The sequence below is a fragment of the Orcinus orca genome, chromosome 1, assembly GCF_937001465.1.
Source record: "Orcinus orca chromosome 1, mOrcOrc1.1, whole genome shotgun sequence".
Taxonomy (NCBI): Eukaryota; Metazoa; Chordata; class Mammalia; order Artiodactyla; family Delphinidae; genus Orcinus; species Orcinus orca.
The window spans coordinates 212,330,555-212,347,644 of NC_064559.1; the positions used below are offsets into that span (position 1 = coordinate 212,330,555).

Genomic DNA, 17,090 nt, shown 5'->3' on the forward strand with positions numbered 1-17,090 from the left:
GGAGGGTGAAGGCTTGGCACCCGCCCGGCCAGGAGAACCTGCCGAAGCAGACAGGATAGGAGCAGAGAGGCAGAGGCTGGAGGGCAGACTCCTCCAGGCCGGTGGCAGGCTGGGCTCCGTGACGCCCACGTGTGGCCCGTGCACGGGCTCCAGGACCACAGATGGGGTGGCTGTGGGTCCCTCTAGGAAGGGATCCTGGCCTTCAGCTCCAACATGCTGTCTGACATCTCCTCAACCACAGTGTGGACGGGCACCGTCAGCCCAGGCTGTGTGTGATGTGTTGGAATTTAGTGTTTTCGGTTGAACAGTATGAGATTCCCACGTCTGTGGGTCAAAACTGGTTGCATACTGGCATTTTCACATGGTTCAACTAAACGCTAAAGCTCACGGTGCCCCACCCCCAAGACAGGCGCCTGGAATTTTAGAGTTTTTACCAGGGGGGCTTGGACGTCGGTGCCCGGGAGGGATCTGAGGGTCCAGCGGCTCTGCCCTGGCCATGTGAGCCTCCGCAGGTCTTCCCATCACTCTAGGCACCTTATCCTGTTCTGAGAAATGGACATGTGTGCCCACCAATTCCTCCGATAATCCCGGGGTTCAGACGAGACATCCCAGGACCATCATCCCAGACAGTCAGCATCCCTCAGCACTCACCCAGTGGAGGGCAGGGCCCCATCCAGCTCACCCTGGTGTCCCCAAACCTTCAGCCACGCAGTCAGTCCTGGCGCAAGGCTCACCACACCTCATAATCAGAGCCAGGTCAGAGGTTGGGGCCTCTGCTGTCCAGCCTCTGCCTTCTCAAGGCAGGAGAATTGTGGTCAGGTCACCAACCATAAGACTACCCCCTCTTTATGGACTGAGACCCAGACTTTTTATTTATTTATGGCCGCCTTGGGTCTTCGTTGCTGCGCACAGGCTTTTTCCTAGTTGCGGTGAGCTGGGGCTACTCTTCGTTGTGGTGCGCGTGCTTCTCATTGCGGTGGCTTCTCTTGCTGCACAGCACGGGCTCTAGGCGTGCGGGCTTCAGTAGCTGTGGCACGCCGTCTCAGTAGCTGTGGCTCGCAGGCCCTAGAGCGCAGGCTCAGTAGTTGTGGCGCATGGGCTTACTTAGCTGCTCCGCGGCATGTGAGATCTTCCCGGACCAGGGCTCGAACCCATGTCCTCTGCATTGGCAGGCAGATTCTAAACCACTGCGCCACCAGGGAAGCCCCTGAGAGTTCTTGATATTCTTCTACCTTTAGACAAAAATAACCAAACCTGTCACTATGGACTGACTGTGCCCCCCAAATCAGACGGAGGCCCCAATGCCCTGGTGCAGTGGCGTCTGGATCAGGGTCACGGGGCCCATGAGGGGATTAATGCCCTGCTAAGAAGGGACAGCAGAGAGCTCGCCCTGGCTCCCCCACACAGCACAGCAGGAAGGTGGCCCTCTGCACACCAGAACGAGGGCCTTGACAGAACCCGACCACGCCGGCACCCCGATCACAGGCCCCCAGCCTCCAGAAGCCACAAGAGAGAGCCGTCTGATGTGTAAGCCACCTGGGCCAAGATACCGCTCCTAAAATGCACAGCCTGAGGGCTCGGGAATGGCAGTAAACAGGTGAGTCAGAGACTTGTGCCCTCCTGTTCCTAGTGCCCCAGAGCCTGGGCTGCAGGCAGGTGGCAGCACAGCCCGGACCCAGACAGAAAGTGCAGAGTTCTCACACCCCCAGCCTGAGAAGGGCTCCCCGTTTCCCGGGAGCCACTTTATTTGACTTCTGCAATGACCACAGTGCTCACTTTTCACATTTAACGGGGAAAAGAGGAAGCCCCAACCTTCTGGGGACGTGCAAGGGTGCCACGAACTCCTGCTGTCCCCAAGGGGACATGCCATAGCACGGCTGTCTCAAGACAGATTTTGGGAAACCTCGTCAATGCTTCCAGAAACACTTGCCCTGGGCGGCCAAGAGGAAGCCTTAAAGAAAAGTGTTTTTAGAGAGAGACAGTGGGGTCGCCTTCCGTGTAAACAGAAGAGAGGTGGATGAGCTCTTCCATGTCTCAACTCTTAAGCAGCAATGCGTCTACAACTCAAGTTGGAAAAACTGATTAACCCACAAATTCCAAGTTCTCGTAGAAAAATCCTCTCTTGAATACCAAAACATATGAGACCCCCCCAACTCTCAACTCAAACGCTTATCTTCGCAAATTCACAAAATTTATAAATAGCAGGCAAGCTCTGAATTACACGTACCACGAATGCACTCCAGACAAACACACAGACCAAAATACCACGAAAGCTGACTCACATAAAACGAAGTTAAACCCTAGACGTACATGTGACAAGGGTTACCAGCAGGAGACGCAAGAGGTGACCTAACCGCATAAAGCAACAGTAACTTCTATAAAAGCTGTTGGGTTGCATCACATGGCGAGTCTCCAAGTGCCAGGGCCCAGCTGACAGCGGCCACAGCCCTCAGCAGGTGCAGGTGGATGGTCAGTACAGTGGAGGCAGGACACGACATTGTCCCCAGCCCTGAGGGGTGGGGCATTTTCCTTTGGGGTCATGTCCTGCAAGGCCTGTCAGCTCCATCCTCTGGCTCCTTGGTGCCGGCCTGGGAGAGGACAGTGTGTGCTCAGGCCCCGCGGGGCTGCCTGCGGACTCGCCCACGTCCAGGCAAAACGCTAAAATCCAGGGACGGGACATTTCTGTCTGACAGGATGCTGGCCGCAGACGCAGACGCAGAACAAGATGCCCTCGGGTAGGCTGTATGGGTGCTTAGCGGAGCCGGGGCTTAGGAGGTGTCCACTGCTGCCTGGCATCTGGCCCATGGTCACCAGGTAAACTGGGTCCTCTCGAGGGCCGGCCTCATGCTAACGACCAGCCAGAAGCTGTCAGCTTCACCAGTGGAAGGCCGGCGGGCGGCCCCCCGTGACTCGGTCCAGCCTCCACACACCACCACGAGCGGCAAAATGGCTGCGCAGGGTCTGGAGCCGGGCGTCCCAGCCCTGCTCGGGGCGGTCAGGGGATGCCCTCCTTCCTCTGGCAGCACTGCGAGGGTGGCGCCGACCAGTCGTAGACGTAAGACAGGCGCAGCTGCACCTCCCGCTTGCACAGGCGGCCCTCGCGTGCCAGCGTCCGGTGCTTCTCTAGCATGTCCTCCAGGCTCTGCTTGTGCGTCACCAGGTACTGGTTGTTGCAGCCGCGGGACTTGTACTCGGTGTCGAAGCGCGGGTCGTGCTCGCGCTGCACGTCCACCGGCGCCAGCCAAGCGCCCAACGACACGTCCTCGCTGTGCCAGGCGCGCAGGTACTCGCGGCTGAGGCGCAGGTAGCGCACGAGGTCGGCCGAGAGCACGTACCCGCCGCCCAGCGCGTAGGGCAGGTAGTAGTCGCAGAGCTGCCAGGCGGCCTCGCGCCAGCGGCCCCCGGGCCGGACGCGGCCGCGGCCCGAGAAGAAGCCCCAGTAGAGGCGGCGGCGGCGCGCGGGGTCGCGGGCGCGCAGCTCGGCCAGCAGCGCGTCCAGACGCGCGAACGAGTCGTCGTCTGCCTTGAGCACGAACTCGAAGGCCACATGCTCGTCCAGCCAGGCCAGCATGGCCAACACCTTGGCCGTGAGGTTCTCGTACGCATCACGCAGCGCGGGCAGCAGCAGCAGGTCGCCGTGCCGTGCCTGTTCGCGCTCCAGGGCGCGCCGCTCGTCGGCGCCCAACCCGCCGGTGCCCACGGCGAAGCGCGCCCACACGTCCCCGGGGCCGCCGCGCCGCGCCGCCAGCCATGTGCTGCGGACCACGCTGCGCCGCTCGGCCGCCCGCGGCGCGCTAGCCACCAGTACGGCCAGAAAAGCGGCGGCGCGCGCGGGGCCGAAGGGCGCGGGCGCGGCGGGGTCGACGGGCGCCCTGCAGCGCGCCAGGTAGAGCAGCGCAGCGCCGCCCAGCGCCAGGGCGCTCAGGCCCAGCGCCGTTCGGTGCCGCCACGCGCGCCGCAGCAGCTTCATGGCGCGGGGAGCGCCGCGGACCGCGCCGTCGGGCTACGTGGACCCGCGTACGCTCCTCATTGGCCGCCCGGGAGGGCGGTGAGGCCGCTTCCGCCCGGGGGAAAGATGGCGGCGCCGGCATCGGCGCGGGGAGGTCGCACTGCCCTGCGACCCGCCTCTTCCCGGAAGAGTGATGGCCGCGGCCTAAGAGGTGGCCCGTTGGAGGCGTCGCAGGCGCTCGGGTCGCGCTCGGTGGATCCTGGGTGCGGCGAGGGAGGCCGGTGAGTGAGGGTCCCAGGACGTGACAGCCCCTTCCCGGCCCCGGGGCGGCGGGAAGGCGGCGCGCCGCAGGCCGACGGGGCCTCGGGCGGCCGGCATCTGCTGCCGGCCCGGCCCCTCGGATGCCGGAGTCGGGGGTCGGTGGAGCCGGGTCGGCGGCCGCGGCCCCGCCGTTCGGGGGGTGGGGAGGGTCCGAAGTCCGGGTGAGGCCCGGGCCACCCGGCTCGGCCCGGGGCAGTCGTTGCCAACGCCGTGTGCGACTCCTGAAGCCGAGGACGGAGCGTTTAGAAAAAGTGTTTGCGTTTTAACGACGATGTTCTTACTAGTTTCACCAGAGCGGGCACCAGGGCTGTCCAGGAGTCCGGGATGGGTCCCCCAGTCAGCGGGGCTGACCCTGCTCTGAAATCTCTTCCCCTGGGGCGGGAAGTGAGCGGCTGACTCCTGTGCTCACCACGGTACAGAAACGTTGTGAATGGAGGGGAGGAAGTGCCCGACCTTCTGATGCCTACACGGTTATTTGGGGGTTACTCTTTGTGCAAAATATCATGTAAATAACATTCCCTGTACTGCCTATCAAGATAAGCAGAATGTGGGATTGACTGCTCTTCCCAGAAAAGTCCAGTCTTTTCGGTGTTTATGGCCACCAGTCAGCAGAGTGGCGTTAAGGCCAGGAGGAAGTTGTCTTGGTTTGCTTGTGGGCTTGGGGAATATATGCATCGTGGCAGAGCAGAAAGGCCTGCTGTGTGGACAGTGTGATGGGTGCTGGGGCGGTGCCCTCAGAGAGGGACAAGTGGAAGTTCCAGTAAATGTGGTTCAGGGGACGGTGACCACGCAGAGAGCACAGCTGGTGGGTTCTCGTGGGTGTGGGGAGGGTGCAGGCCCTCACAGACACGGAAGGAGGGACGTAAGGCGGCCCTTCCGTGAGAGTTGCGCCTCCAAGGAATGAGCCAGCTGAGCTGGGAGAGCAGGATCTCGTCCAGGGGTCCAGATAGCGCCTGGGCCCAGAGGACCTGAAACCGACGGAACGCGTCTCGGGTGATAGTAGAGCGAAGGGTCTTCTGTTTCGGCGCAGAAGAAATTCACTGAGCAGCAGAGTGACAGGTAAGGAAAGAGTTTATTACTGTAGGACGCCTGTGAGAGATACAAGCGGGCAGGCGGGGAGCTCTGCCCTGAGAACTAAGCTACATTTTTATAGCGGAAGGAAAGTGGGCAGGGGAGAAGACCACCTTCTTCCTCATTCTTGAGTAGACGTCACCCTTCCATCACCAGTTCCTCCTCCTTGTCGGGCGGGGGAGTTTTCTTGTCCCTACGGGGTCAAACTGGGACTGTCATGGCGCAGTGGAAATGAGCAGAAAGGCGGTAACACATACTAAAATATGGGAAATCATCTCAGGCTTCAGTGTAGCGCCACCTTGTCCTTATATTTTTGTTTTTAGCTTGCGCAGAGGAGCGTGTCTTAGGAACCATTAACTTACTGACCTTAGCGGGCAGGATGTGGGTCTCATTCCCCCATTTTATCGTCCCGGGGCATGTCTTGTGCTTATGTTGCGTGGTTTGTTGCTAAGCAAGCCTGCTTGGTTTTGTGGTTAAGCAAACCTGCTTTCTAGAGTGATCATTAACTTACAGGGGTCTCCCACACGTTCTCCTTCATGGATGAGCCCTTAGTGGGATTAACTGTTTAGTCACCTGCTTTGTCCCTTTACCCTGTCCTTGTTAGACCGACTGAGGTGTCCCCGTGCCAGGGGAGGCGTTGGTCAGGAGCGCGCAGGGTACAGAAGAGGCATCAGAGAAGCAAGTGGTGGCGTCTGCCAGCCGGGGAGGGCTGCCAGCCAGCACAGGTGCCTGCTTGGCCTGATGGAGGGCACCGTGGTTCGAACCCCTTGTGCCTCACCTTGGACACCACCCTGGCCTGGGGGGCTTCCCTCCGCTGCTCCCTGTCAGGCCTGCTGGAGGGGGGCCTCCGCGGCACCTGGGAGGGCCGGCAGGCGTTTGCTGAGTGGACAAGCTCCAAGAGGAACACGTTAAGGGCAAGAAGGTCCTGAGGAGCGCAGTGGGGAAGTGGGGGGGGGGCCTGGAGGAGGAGCCTTGGGGGCGGGAAGGCAGGCGGCCCGGGGTGGGCAGCAGATGTGGGAGAGGCCGGGTGGCCGAGTGCTGGGTGTGAGCGCCTGTGGCCCTGGGGTCCCTGACGTGGACAGAGGGTGGCCTTGTTCCTTCACCGCCAAGCCCGGGCACGCCCAGGGTCACAGACTTCCTGGGTACTCTGGCCTTCTCGGTGTTCGTGTGTGAACGTGAGCAAGGATGCCTGTGTCTGTGTGTGTGTGAGCACACGTGGGCGTACGTGTGGATGCGTGCCTGTGTATGTGTGTGCATTCGTGTATGTGCATGAGTGCACTTGTGTGTGTGTGCCTGTGTGTGTGTGTACACGCTGTGTTTACGTGTGTACATGTGTGTGCACAAGGGTCGTGGAGGTGGGGAGGGGGAGGGGTGGTGCCCTGCCCGGTGGGTTTGGGCTTCGCTGGCACCAGGCCCTCACAAAGCCTTGGGGCGGGGAGGCCGAAGCTGAGGTGGGCAGGTGCCTTCGTCAAGGTCCCGGAGCTCGTGAGCGCTGAGCCGGCATCTGGAGAGTGAGTTACGGTGACTCTGGGGCCAGCCTCCAAGGACAGCCGTGCTGGGGGCAGCTCGGTGGGCCTGGAGAAGGGGCAGGGTTAGCGGTGCAGGGCGTACCTTGAGGCAGGGCCACCTCATCGTAGTTGGAGGGGGGAGTGGAAGAAGGAGAAAACAGGATGCCCAGCGTAGGTCCTGGAAACCAAGGACTTCTATTTCGTGTTACAAAGTAAACGTCTCTTTAGAGAAGTGTTTGCTGGGGCTCCATCATCTCATGGCTCTGCACCCTCTTCGTGGACCATTAAGTGCTGGCTGGGACCGGGCAGCCTCAGGCTGCTGGCCGCAGGCAGCTGTGCTGGCTGTGGGGCCTCCCGCGTTGCCCTGGGTGGTAGGCGGGCTGTGATCACCACCTCCTCACCTGCCACCCCCCTTCCCCAGCTCCCGGCCACACTCGCAGGCCATCCTGCAGCGCAGACCCCGGCAGCCATGACCTCCAGGCAGGCTCCCCTCTGTGGCCTGGCCCCTCGCTGCCTCTGGCTCCTGGGGGCTGTCCTTCTGATGGACACGTCCGCCCGGCCCGCCAACCACACGTCCGCTCGGGAGAGAGTGGGTAGCAGGGAGGAAAACGAGATCCTGCCTCCGGACCACCTGAACGGGGTGAAGCTAGAGATGGATGGGCACCTCAACAGGGATTTCCACCAGGAGGTCTTCCTGGGCAAGGACACGGACGGCTTTGAACAGGACGCGGAGCCCCGGAGGAGCCGGAGGAAGCTGATGGCCATCTTCTCCAAGTAGGTGCTGCTGGGGCCTGTGGGGGGGCGTGGGGGGCTGGCCTCGGCCTCCCTGTTGGTCCAGTCCTGGCTCTGTGCGGCGCCGAGGTGACGAGGCCCCCCTCGGTGACGTGCTGTGGAGGTGGTGCTGTAACACGAGCTCCTGGGAAGTTGGCAGCGTGGGAGCCGCGAGGCGGCAGCCCTGAGCTGCGCCCTGTGTCCGGCGGGGGCTCAGAGGGCGTGGGGAGGGCTGCGTGGGGCAGAGGCGCCAGCACCCTGCTGCCCGTGGGACTGGTCGCAGTGCCAGTTAGAGGCAGGGCCCGTGGGCGCGGAGCTGCTGCCGGGCACGGTCGGCCGTCGGCTCCGCGCCGCCATCAGCGCTCCAGTGAGCGTGTGCGGACGGGGCTGTACTGTTCTGCTGGCCTGGAGCCACGACAGCTTGAGGTGATGGGCGGACAGGGCCCATGGGGCAGGTGGTGGGGAGGGGGAGGGGTTTGGCCCGGGGACACCAGGCGGGCCCGATGGGTCTGCTCTCTGCACGCATTGTGGGTTAGGCGCCCGCAGGCCATGGGCTGGTCCGGGGCTCTGCCTCAGCGCCGGCCTGGCAGGTCTCAGGCTCGGTACTGGCGATACGGTGGCCGCCAGGGTCATGTGCCAGGACGCACGATGGGTGGCTCTTGGTTCCAGAAAGGAGACTGACTCTCTCGTGGGGGGCTGTGCGTGCACACAGGGGTCACGCGGCCGGGGGACCAGCTCTGGCAGCATCCCCGTTGGTGAAGTGGGGGACCAGGGGCGGGGCGGCGGCCCCCCGAGGCGCCTAGCCGGCCGCCTGGACCCCTGGATGTGCCCTCTTGAGGAACTGATCGTTGTCAGCGGCTGAAGTGACCGAAACCTTGTCCGGCGCCCAGACCTCACTGTCTTGTGAAGCCGGGAAGGAAGCTGTGAGCGGGGCCACAGGGCACGTGGCTTCTTCCAGGGATCAGCAGGGCAGCCGCGTGCACCAGGCCGAGGGGACCCCCGGAGTGGGGAGGAGTGACGACAGAGCCTCCCTCGCAGCTGCTCTGGGAGTGGGAGTGGGGTTCAGGTGCAGAGAGCAGATCACCGGGAAACGCAGAAAACCGGGCTCCTGGGGCCGTTGCAGCTGCGCGGCTGCATCCGCCCATGTCACGTGTCTTCCTTATACGTCCCGTGTCTAACAGGTTTGTCATCGGGGAGCGTCTAGCCCGTGTTCACCTTCTCAGTCGGACCCCCCCCAGAGCCGTCCCACTTGGAGGTGCCACCGTGGGCCCTGTGGGGCCCCCTGCAGCTGCTGTTGCCTCCCCTGCACCCCGCCCGGGGCAGATCAAACACGTAGCCTCAAGACCTAGGTTGCGTAGCACCTCTCAAGTGAGGTTTTTATTCTGGAGTGGTTTTAGGTTAACAGAAAGATGCAGACCGAGGCACACTTGTGGAAACTGAGACACTACGGTGCTCTGTTACTGTTCCCCGCGCTCCAGGCTGCAGGTCACGCGCTGCCCCAGGGTCCTCGTTCTGCCCGGGGTCCCATCTGGGAGGCTACTTTTTCGTGACCTTGACGGTTTTGGGGAGGACCACTCAGGTGTTTTGTAGCGTGTCCCTGATTTGGGCTTTGTCTGCTGTGTTTTCTTCTGGTTAGACAGGGGTTGTGGTTTATGGAAAGAAGACCCCAGAGGTGAGGTGGCGCTCTCGTGACATCACATCAGGGCACCTGACGTCCGCACGACATCACGGGGGCTGTCGGCCTGGTCACCTGGCTCGGGGGGATCTGCCAAGGAGTGTCACTCCTTGTCCTGTCCTCCCGTCTCTCTGGCAGCCACTCAGAGGGGCAGCCCACCCTCCCGGGGGTGGGAGCGAAGCTCTGGGGAAGACCCACCGTGTGGTCTGGACTCCCGTAAGGAGGATGGACACGTGGGTGTCGTCTGCACTTTGGTGGGGACGCAGCTCCGCGCTGTCGGTTTGGCTGCCCACCTCGTTCCAGCCTTGGCCGCCAGGACCTTGTCGTTGCCCATCCCTCCCACCCCCCGCCCCTTGTGAGCGCTTCCTTCCTTTCTTGCACTGCCAGCCACGGCAGCTTCCCTTCATCTTGTTGTGTTCCCGCCTCAGCCCTAGAATCACCCAGTTCTCTGGGGAGCGCTGGTTTGTTTCATGGGAGAGTGGGATTTAGAAACGAGGACCTGGCAGCGGGTGTGGGCGTTGCTGCTGGGGTGTCCTTGCCTGTAGTCCTTTCCTATGTGTGTTTGTGCCAGCCCGTGCATACACATGTGTTCTGACCCATGTCCACTGGTGTGCACTAGCCATGCACACACCCACATATGCACGTGAGTGTGTGCAGAGTGTACAGCTGCCGGCACACTTGCACCTACAGCTGTTTCTTTGTCTCGCTGGCTGTGTTTGTGCTAGTAGACACGACTGTGCTCCAGTGTCTGAGCTCCAGCCCTGTTACCAGGGACTCCTCGTGAGTCCCAGGTGTGTGGGTCTGTGGACCCCGTCCTGCGGCAGGGGGGAGACTTGTTCCCCTCGCTGTGGTCCCGAAACGGATGGGGTAGTGACACTGCCCAGCGTCCTCCCTGATTCCCCCACTGTGTCCCCCACATCCCCCCGACTTCTCCTGCGTCACCGTTGGGTGGGATGTGTTGCTGTTCGTGGTGGTTTTGTGGCTGCCTGCAGAACGCCTGTGGCCATCCTTCTGTCCGTACACCCGTCTGTCGGGGTGCTGGAGGCCTCGCCTGACACGTCTCGTGGGCCTGCAGGGTGGATTTGAACACCGACAGAAGGATCAGTGCCAAGGAGATGCAGCGCTGGATCATGGAGAAGACGGCCGAGCACTTCCAGGAGGCCATCGCGGAGAGCAAGGCGCACTTCCGAGCCGTGGACCCCGACGGTGACGGTACGGCCAACCTCGCCCTGACCCTGGTGGCCTGAGGCTGCTGGCGGAGGGCGGTGCCTGGAGGTGTGTGCGGGGGCGGAGCTCCAGGCCAAGGGCCCAGGAACGAGGAGGTGAGAGGCAGGAGGGGTCTGCAGGTGCTGCCAGGGAGACAGATGCCAGCTTGCCGTGCAGGCGGGGACCACGGGGCTAGGCTCTGTCGTGAAGCTTGGAGCCGTGTTTTGCTGCCCCTGCCTCTACAGATGCCCTTAGCACCAGGATTTTGGATTGATGGCTTAAAGTAACTAGATACATCTTTTTAAAACGTTCAGTGTTGGGACGCCCCTGGCGGTCCAGTGGTTAAGACTCCTCACTTCCAATGCAAGGGGCTCGGGTTCGATCCCTGGTCGGGGAACTAACATCCCACGTGCCCCACGGCGCGGGCAAAAAAAAAAAAAAAGCGTTCGTTGTTAAACCTTCTAACAAGCTGTCTTGCTCTTTCAGGCCATGTGTCATGGGATGAGTACAAGGTGAAGTTTTTGGCAAGCAAAGGCCATGATGAGAGAGAAGTTGCTGATAAGATAAAGAATAAGTGGGACCTGAACATCGACGAAGAGAGTAAGGGCTCGGCCTCCCGTGGCCAGCGTGGCGCGCGTGACAGCACAGATGCCGGGAGGGAAGGGGGCGAGGCGGGTGTGGCCACAGCCGGGTGCTCCCACGGGGCCGCTAGGCAGAGCCCCCAGGATCCCCCAGGTGCCTTGGGTGGGTAGGTGCAGCCGGCGGCCTCAGGTGGGCTTGAGCTCCGGGGAGGAGGTGGCGGAAGCACCGGAAGCGGGTCTCGGCTGGGACAGGTCCTCAGTGCCAGATGAGGTCCGACCCCGGGAGTCGGCAAGGCCGGGGGGGCTCCTGCCTGCGGTGCCTGGAGGCCGCAGTCCCAGCCGGCTCTCCCCTTAGCTTTTCAGAGACGTTCCTTTAAAAACCCGTCTCCCTGGTACAAAATTTGACGCCTTTTAGCTGAGTTCTGAAGCACCACTGAAGAGTTCTCGTGACCTTCACTGGTTACTGTCTCCAGCTCTGTGCCATCCCGTCCTTCCCGGGGGTTCGTTCGCAGCCGGGTGTCGAGTTCAGCTCGTTGGGGGCTTTGTCAGAGCGCCGTGTGCTTCCTGTGTTCTCCTGTTCGGTCTCTGCTGGGCGGGTCGTTCCTGCCATTGTCATCCAGTGTGTCGTTTTCTCTTGATGGACACGTGAGTGCCGGATTTTTACTGGGACGTCTCTGTGCCTGTGTTGTTACCCTGTTTGTCTCACGTGCACCTGGCCGTCAGGGTTGCGTCATGGCCTCCTGCTGGTGTCTGTGGCCCTTCCCGCGTCTGCTTTGTGACGGCTGGCGCTGTGTTCTTTGGTCGAGGGATGTTCGTTACTGTTATGTGTGTAGACGTGCTGTGGGCGCCACGGTTCTCTGTCAGGGTTGGTGTTTTTGGCACTGGACTCTCGTCTGCCATCAGGTTGCGATCTGCGCCTTGTTTCTGTGTGTGCTCTTTAGTTTTTAGTTCCGAATTTCGCTTGTTCCCTGCTGTGGTGCAGGGAAGCCATTGGCTTCTGTATGGCAGCCTTCCCTCCTGTAGCCTTGCTGTGCTTGCTGAGTGGCTCCAGGAGTTTCTTGTCGATTCTTTCGGGTTTTCTACGTAGGCGGTCGTGACATCGTTGAACAAAAACGGTTTATTTCCTCCTTCCCAATCAGTGTCTCTTTCATTCCTTTTCTTGTCTTAGTGCAGCAGCTGGACTTCCCGTGCGATGTTGAAGAGCAGTGGTGAGAAGGGCCATCCTTGCTTTCATCTGAGTTTGGTGGAAAAGCTTCGGCTTTCTCGCCACTATGATCTTAGCCGTGGGTTTTTAGTGGATATTCTATATCAAGGGGACGAGTCCCCTCTGTTCCGAGCGTGCTGAGAGTTTTCGTCATGAATGGGTGTTGGATTTTGTCAGATGCTTTTTTGCATCTGTTGATACTACCACGTGATTTCTTTTCATTAGCCTGTTGATGTGAATATCAGTTGAATTTCAGACGTTGAACCAACCTTGCCTACGTGGGATAAATCCCACTTGGTTGTAACGTGTAATTGTTTTTGTATGTTGTTGGATTTGATCTGCTAATGTATATATATGTTTTTTTTTGTTTTTTTTGTTGTGGTGGTGGTGGTGGTGGTGGTGGTGGTGGTGGTGGTGGTACGCGGGCCTCTCACTGCTGTGGCCTCTCCCGTTGTGGAGCACAGGCTCCAGACGCGCAGGCTCAGCGGCCAGGACACGAACCCATGTCCCCTGCATCGGCAGGCGGACTCTCAACCACTGTGCAGCCAGGGAAGCCCCTGCTAATATTTTGTTGAATGTTTTTGTGTCTATATTCATGCGAGACATCAGTCTGTAGTTTTCTTGTGTCCTTTCTGCTTTTAGTGTTAGGACTCAGAGGATGAGTTAGGAAGTGTTCACTCTGTGTCTCTCCTCTGGAAGAGATTGTGGAGATTGGTATGGCCTCCTTCCCACATGTTTGGTAGAATTCACCTGTGAACCGCCCTTGAGACTTGGTTTTCCCAAAGCGTTTTGTTTTTTATGGGCTACGTAGAGGTTAGCTTTATATTGTGTGCCAGCCTGAATTTCTTGGTAATAGATGGGTTAAGCTCATTTCTGTTTCTATTGATATTTCTTTTTTTTCCTTTCATCTTTTCCTCTGCTAGTGTGGGATTTAGAGACCCCACTTTCCTTTTCTTAGCAGTCACATGACCCTATCTGGTGGCCTGACAGGTGTGAATGGGGCACCCAGCTTTCCAGGTGTGCCCATGGGGGCTGCCCATTGTGGGCTGCCCATTGTGGGCAGGGGTTTTGTATCTTACAGCTTTACTTTTTTCTTCTCAGTCCATCGTTGACCGTCTAAGTCAAGACCATTTTACTCTGTTCTGGGCAGTATAGAGGCCTCCTTCCTAGTTTGTGTGGTGTCACCCAGGATTTTGGTTCTGCTGGTTTTTATTTATTTATTTAATTTATTATTTTTGGCTGCGTTGGGTCTTCATTGCTACGCACGGGCTTTCTCTAGTTGCCGCGAGCGGGGGCTACTCTTCGTTGTGGCGCGCGGGCTTCCCATTGCAGTGGCTTCTCTTGTTGCGGAGCACGGGCTCTGGGCGTGCGCTCAGTAGTTGTGGCTCGCGGGCTTTAGAGCGCAGGCTCAGTAGTTGTGGTGCACGGGCTTAGCTGCTCCACGACACTTGGGATCTCCCCGGACCTGGGCTCGAACCCGTGTCCTCTGCATTGGCAGGCGGATGCTTCACCACTCTGCCACCAGGGAAGCCCCTCTGCTGTTTTTTAAAGCCTGTAAATAGGATGTTATTTTCTTCCTGAAATGGTTGTTGGCCATTTTTATGTTTGTCTCCATTTTGTGTTTCCACTGTTTGTCCTGGGTTCAGACCGTCCCCCGAATGTGTCCTTTAGAGGTGTCCAGGGGGCCCCTGTCCTCCTCCTGCCAGCACTGGACATTTAGCACTGGCTCCTGGGTAGCTGCTGGCCGTCTGTGCCTGCTTGTCTGTCCTCAGCGCCCTTTCCCTTGGGTGTGTGTGGGGTCAGGACGTGTTCTTCCTGGATCTAGAGCTCATGGTATCTCCATCCGCCCAGCCCTCACCTCACTCCCGTGTGTTCATGAGTCTGGGGTGGGGGAGGGGGGTGAGCAGCTCTGGGGGATCAGAAATGAAAAGCGGCTGTCGAGGGTCCCAGAGGAGGGAGAGCGTGGGGGGGGCTGAGCTCACGTGGCCCCCCGGGGCCGCCGTCCCCTGTGCTGCAGACGGGGTCCCTCCAGGCCGCCTCCAGCTTCTGGTGCTGCCAGCGTCCCTGCTTGTGGCCACTGCTCTCCAATCTCATCTCCTCTTACACAAGGACACCGGGGCTTAGGGCCCACCTGAATCCCAGGTGGTCTCGTCTCAAGAACCTTTACTAATTTCACCTGCCAAGACCTTTTTCCCAGATTAGGTCGCGTTCGCAGGCTCTGGGTAGACACGGCAAGGCAAGCCCATGCCCGTCCCACCACTCCTGTCCCCGTGGCCGGGCAGGTAGGCAGTGGGCGATCCTGTAGTTGCCACGGCTCTTCTGTCCTTCTGTCAGAAGGCACGAGGTGTGAGGCCACAGGCGTTGTGTGGGGTTCTCCCCGTCGCGACCGGGCCGGGCCCGGTGTCCCTGTTCCCACCCGGAAGCTGGAGTTGGGCCCCGGGTGAGGGTGCGGATGCTGCGCCGGCTTCTCCCCACTCCCTGGCTGGACACCCAGCCCGTCACCGACCACCGGCCCCAGGGCCCCTCGCCGGGCCTTCCCACAGTGGCAGGGGTAGCGGGGATCGCACAGGGGACGCGTGAGTCATATCTGGAAACTGAGTTTTCCCTCAGAGCCCTGCCCGGGACAGTGCACGGGCGGAGACGGAAGGGAAGCAAGTCGTGCCTTTGTTCCCACAGAGCCGGCGGCCCGCTTCCCGGGAACGAGCGGGGGCGGGGCTGTGTCTAAGGGGGTCTGTGTCCCGGGGGGGGGGGTCTGTTTCAGTTGGGGGTCTGCACCTGCATCTTGGGGCGTCTGTGTATCTGCGCCCCAGGGGGCTGAGGACCCCTCCGAGGGCCAGGCCCTTGGCCCCGCGTGCCACCACATCCTGAGCTGGCCCCCCCTGCACTCGGGCTGCGTGTCTCGGAACTTTCTGGATGCGTGCAGGGGTCCCGTGTGCGTGGGTCCTCATGGATGCGCCTCTCTCTCTCAGCACAGGAAGTCCTGGAGAACCTCAAAGACCGCTGGTATCAGGCGGACAACCCGCCCCCGGACCTGCTGCTGACGGAGAGCGAGTTCCTGTCGTTCCTGCACCCCGAGCACAGCCGCGGCATGCTGCAGTTCATGGTCAAGGAGATCATCCGGGACCTGGGTGAGGCCCAGCCGCGGAGGTCAGCACGGGCCGGTCCTGGGCTGGGTGGCCCGCGGGGGCTGTACGGCCGCTGTTTGGGGTCAGGCCGAAACCGCACAAACTGAAAACCTGGCAGCAAAGCCCCGTCAGTTGAGTTTTCTCCGGAGTGGCCTCAGTGGTCCCGCGCCCGCTGGAGTCTTGACGTCTGCCCCCGTGTCCCGCAGACCAGGATGGTGACAAGAAGCTCTCGCTGTCCGAGTTCATCTCTCTGCCCGTGGGCACCGTGGAGAACCAGCAGGGCCAGGACGTGGACGACGGCTGGGTGCGAGACAGGAAGAGAGAGTTCGAGGAGCTGATCGATGCCAACCGCGACGGGATCGTGACCGCGGCGGAGCTGGAGGTGGGTGTGGGGCCCGCTGCTCCGGGCAGCGGGGTCGGCCTGGCCGGACGCTGGGGCGGGAAGGCTGCGCGCCGCTGGACCCGCTTCCTGCCTCGGGAGTGTCTTCACTGGTGTCGCGTGTAGGTGCTGCGTGGGGCTTGTTTTTCCCCATTGGTGCATGAGTCATTTCATTTTAGCCGGAGCTCTCTGATCCCTGCTGATAGCGGCGGGACCCCCGGTTCAGGAGCTCCTTCCCCTCAGCACTGCCGCCCCGGCGGCCAAGCTGGTCCGTGTGCGTGTGCCCCGCTCCAGGGCCAGCCTTCCCCCTGTCCTGCCCTTCCGTGGGCGTGGAGCTACCCATGCCGGTGCAGGCTGCCTGTCCCTGAGCCACTTCCGGCCTGGCACCCACCTTCCAGAACGTTCTAGAACATTCCCACCTCCCTGCCCCGCAGCTTCTGTCCCACTAGCTCACGGAGTATTTCCAGCAAGACCTCACCTCCTGGAGCTGGTTGTGGTGTCACAGCCCCGCTGAGGCAGGGGTGCCAGCCTGCATGGGGCGTCCTCCGGGCGGGGGGTCTCGGCCGCGTGGCCGGATGCGGGCTGAACGTGAGGAGATGCCTCTGGCCCGGGGCGGCATGGGCTGTGGCGGGGCTGAGCCGGGGCCCTTGCAGGACTACATGGACCCCATGAACGAGTTCAGCGCCCTCAACGAGGCCAAGCAGATGATCGCCGTTGCCGACGAGAACCAGAACCACTGCCTGGAGCCCGAGGAGGTGCTCAAGTACAGCGAGTTCTTCACGGGCAGCAAGCTGGTGGACTACGCCCGCAGCGTGCACGAGGAGTTCTGAGCCGCCGCCGCCGCGCCCACCCCGCCCCCACCCCGCCCCGTCCCGTCCCTCCCGCGGCGCCTCGATTCCCGCGATTCCCGCGTACCCACTGCTTCTCGCTTCCGAGAACTGGAGCCCTTCTGCCAGAGGCACCGGCCACATCAGGGCCTGCGGGCTGGCCACACCGTGGGAAATACGCAGCTCCCGCCGTTTCCTTGAAAACTGAAAGATGAAGGCTTTGCTGGAAACCAGCAGCCGGCGGCTGGGGGGTCGGGAAGGGGCCGTGAGAGCCGCCGGCCCTGTGGCGTTCAGTCTCCGAGGAAACGCTAATACTGGTGACAGGAATCACATTAATTTACTTTGAAATATAGTTTCCTTTTTCTCCCAGCTTCATTTTTTTGGTGGGAAAAAAAACACGTAGACGACTTCGGATGTCTGTGGCCAGGCGGCTTCCACTTGAAGCTTTGCGGTGGGCGGTTTGGTTAGAGCAG

The 17,090-nt window shown here is 61.0% G+C and overlaps 2 protein-coding genes across 3 annotated transcripts; one reads left to right on the top strand and one right to left on the bottom strand.

The window, feature by feature from the left end:
- Window positions 1-845: 845 nt before the first annotated feature.
- B3GALT6 (beta-1,3-galactosyltransferase 6) lies at window positions 846-4,023 on the bottom strand. The gene is made up of 2 exons (XM_049695125.1): window positions 2,311-4,023; window positions 846-1,232 (listed from the first exon to the last, which is right to left on the bottom strand). Exon 1 carries the CDS (start codon window positions 3,968-3,970, stop codon window positions 2,996-2,998), a length of 975 nt encoding a protein of 324 aa, XP_049551082.1. The 5' UTR covers window positions 3,971-4,023; the 3' UTR covers window positions 846-1,232; window positions 2,311-2,995.
- Window positions 4,024-4,073: 50 nt separating this feature from the next.
- On the top strand, window positions 4,074-16,986 carry SDF4 (stromal cell derived factor 4). 2 transcript variants are annotated; one of them, XM_004272266.4, is made up of 7 exons: window positions 4,074-4,230; window positions 7,271-7,623; window positions 10,371-10,507; window positions 10,988-11,101; window positions 15,256-15,414; window positions 15,618-15,793; window positions 16,444-16,986. In XM_004272266.4, exons 2-7 carry the CDS (start codon window positions 7,319-7,321, stop codon window positions 16,618-16,620), a joined length of 1,068 nt encoding a protein of 355 aa, XP_004272314.1. In that variant the 5' UTR covers window positions 4,074-4,230; window positions 7,271-7,318; the 3' UTR covers window positions 16,621-16,986. The 2 variants fall into 2 exon arrangements, with proteins under 2 accessions (XP_004272314.1, XP_033288504.1); XM_033432613.2 differs by lacking the exons at window positions 4,074-4,230; window positions 7,271-7,623 and adding an exon at window positions 9,736-10,086.
- Window positions 16,987-17,090: the final 104 nt, after the last annotated feature.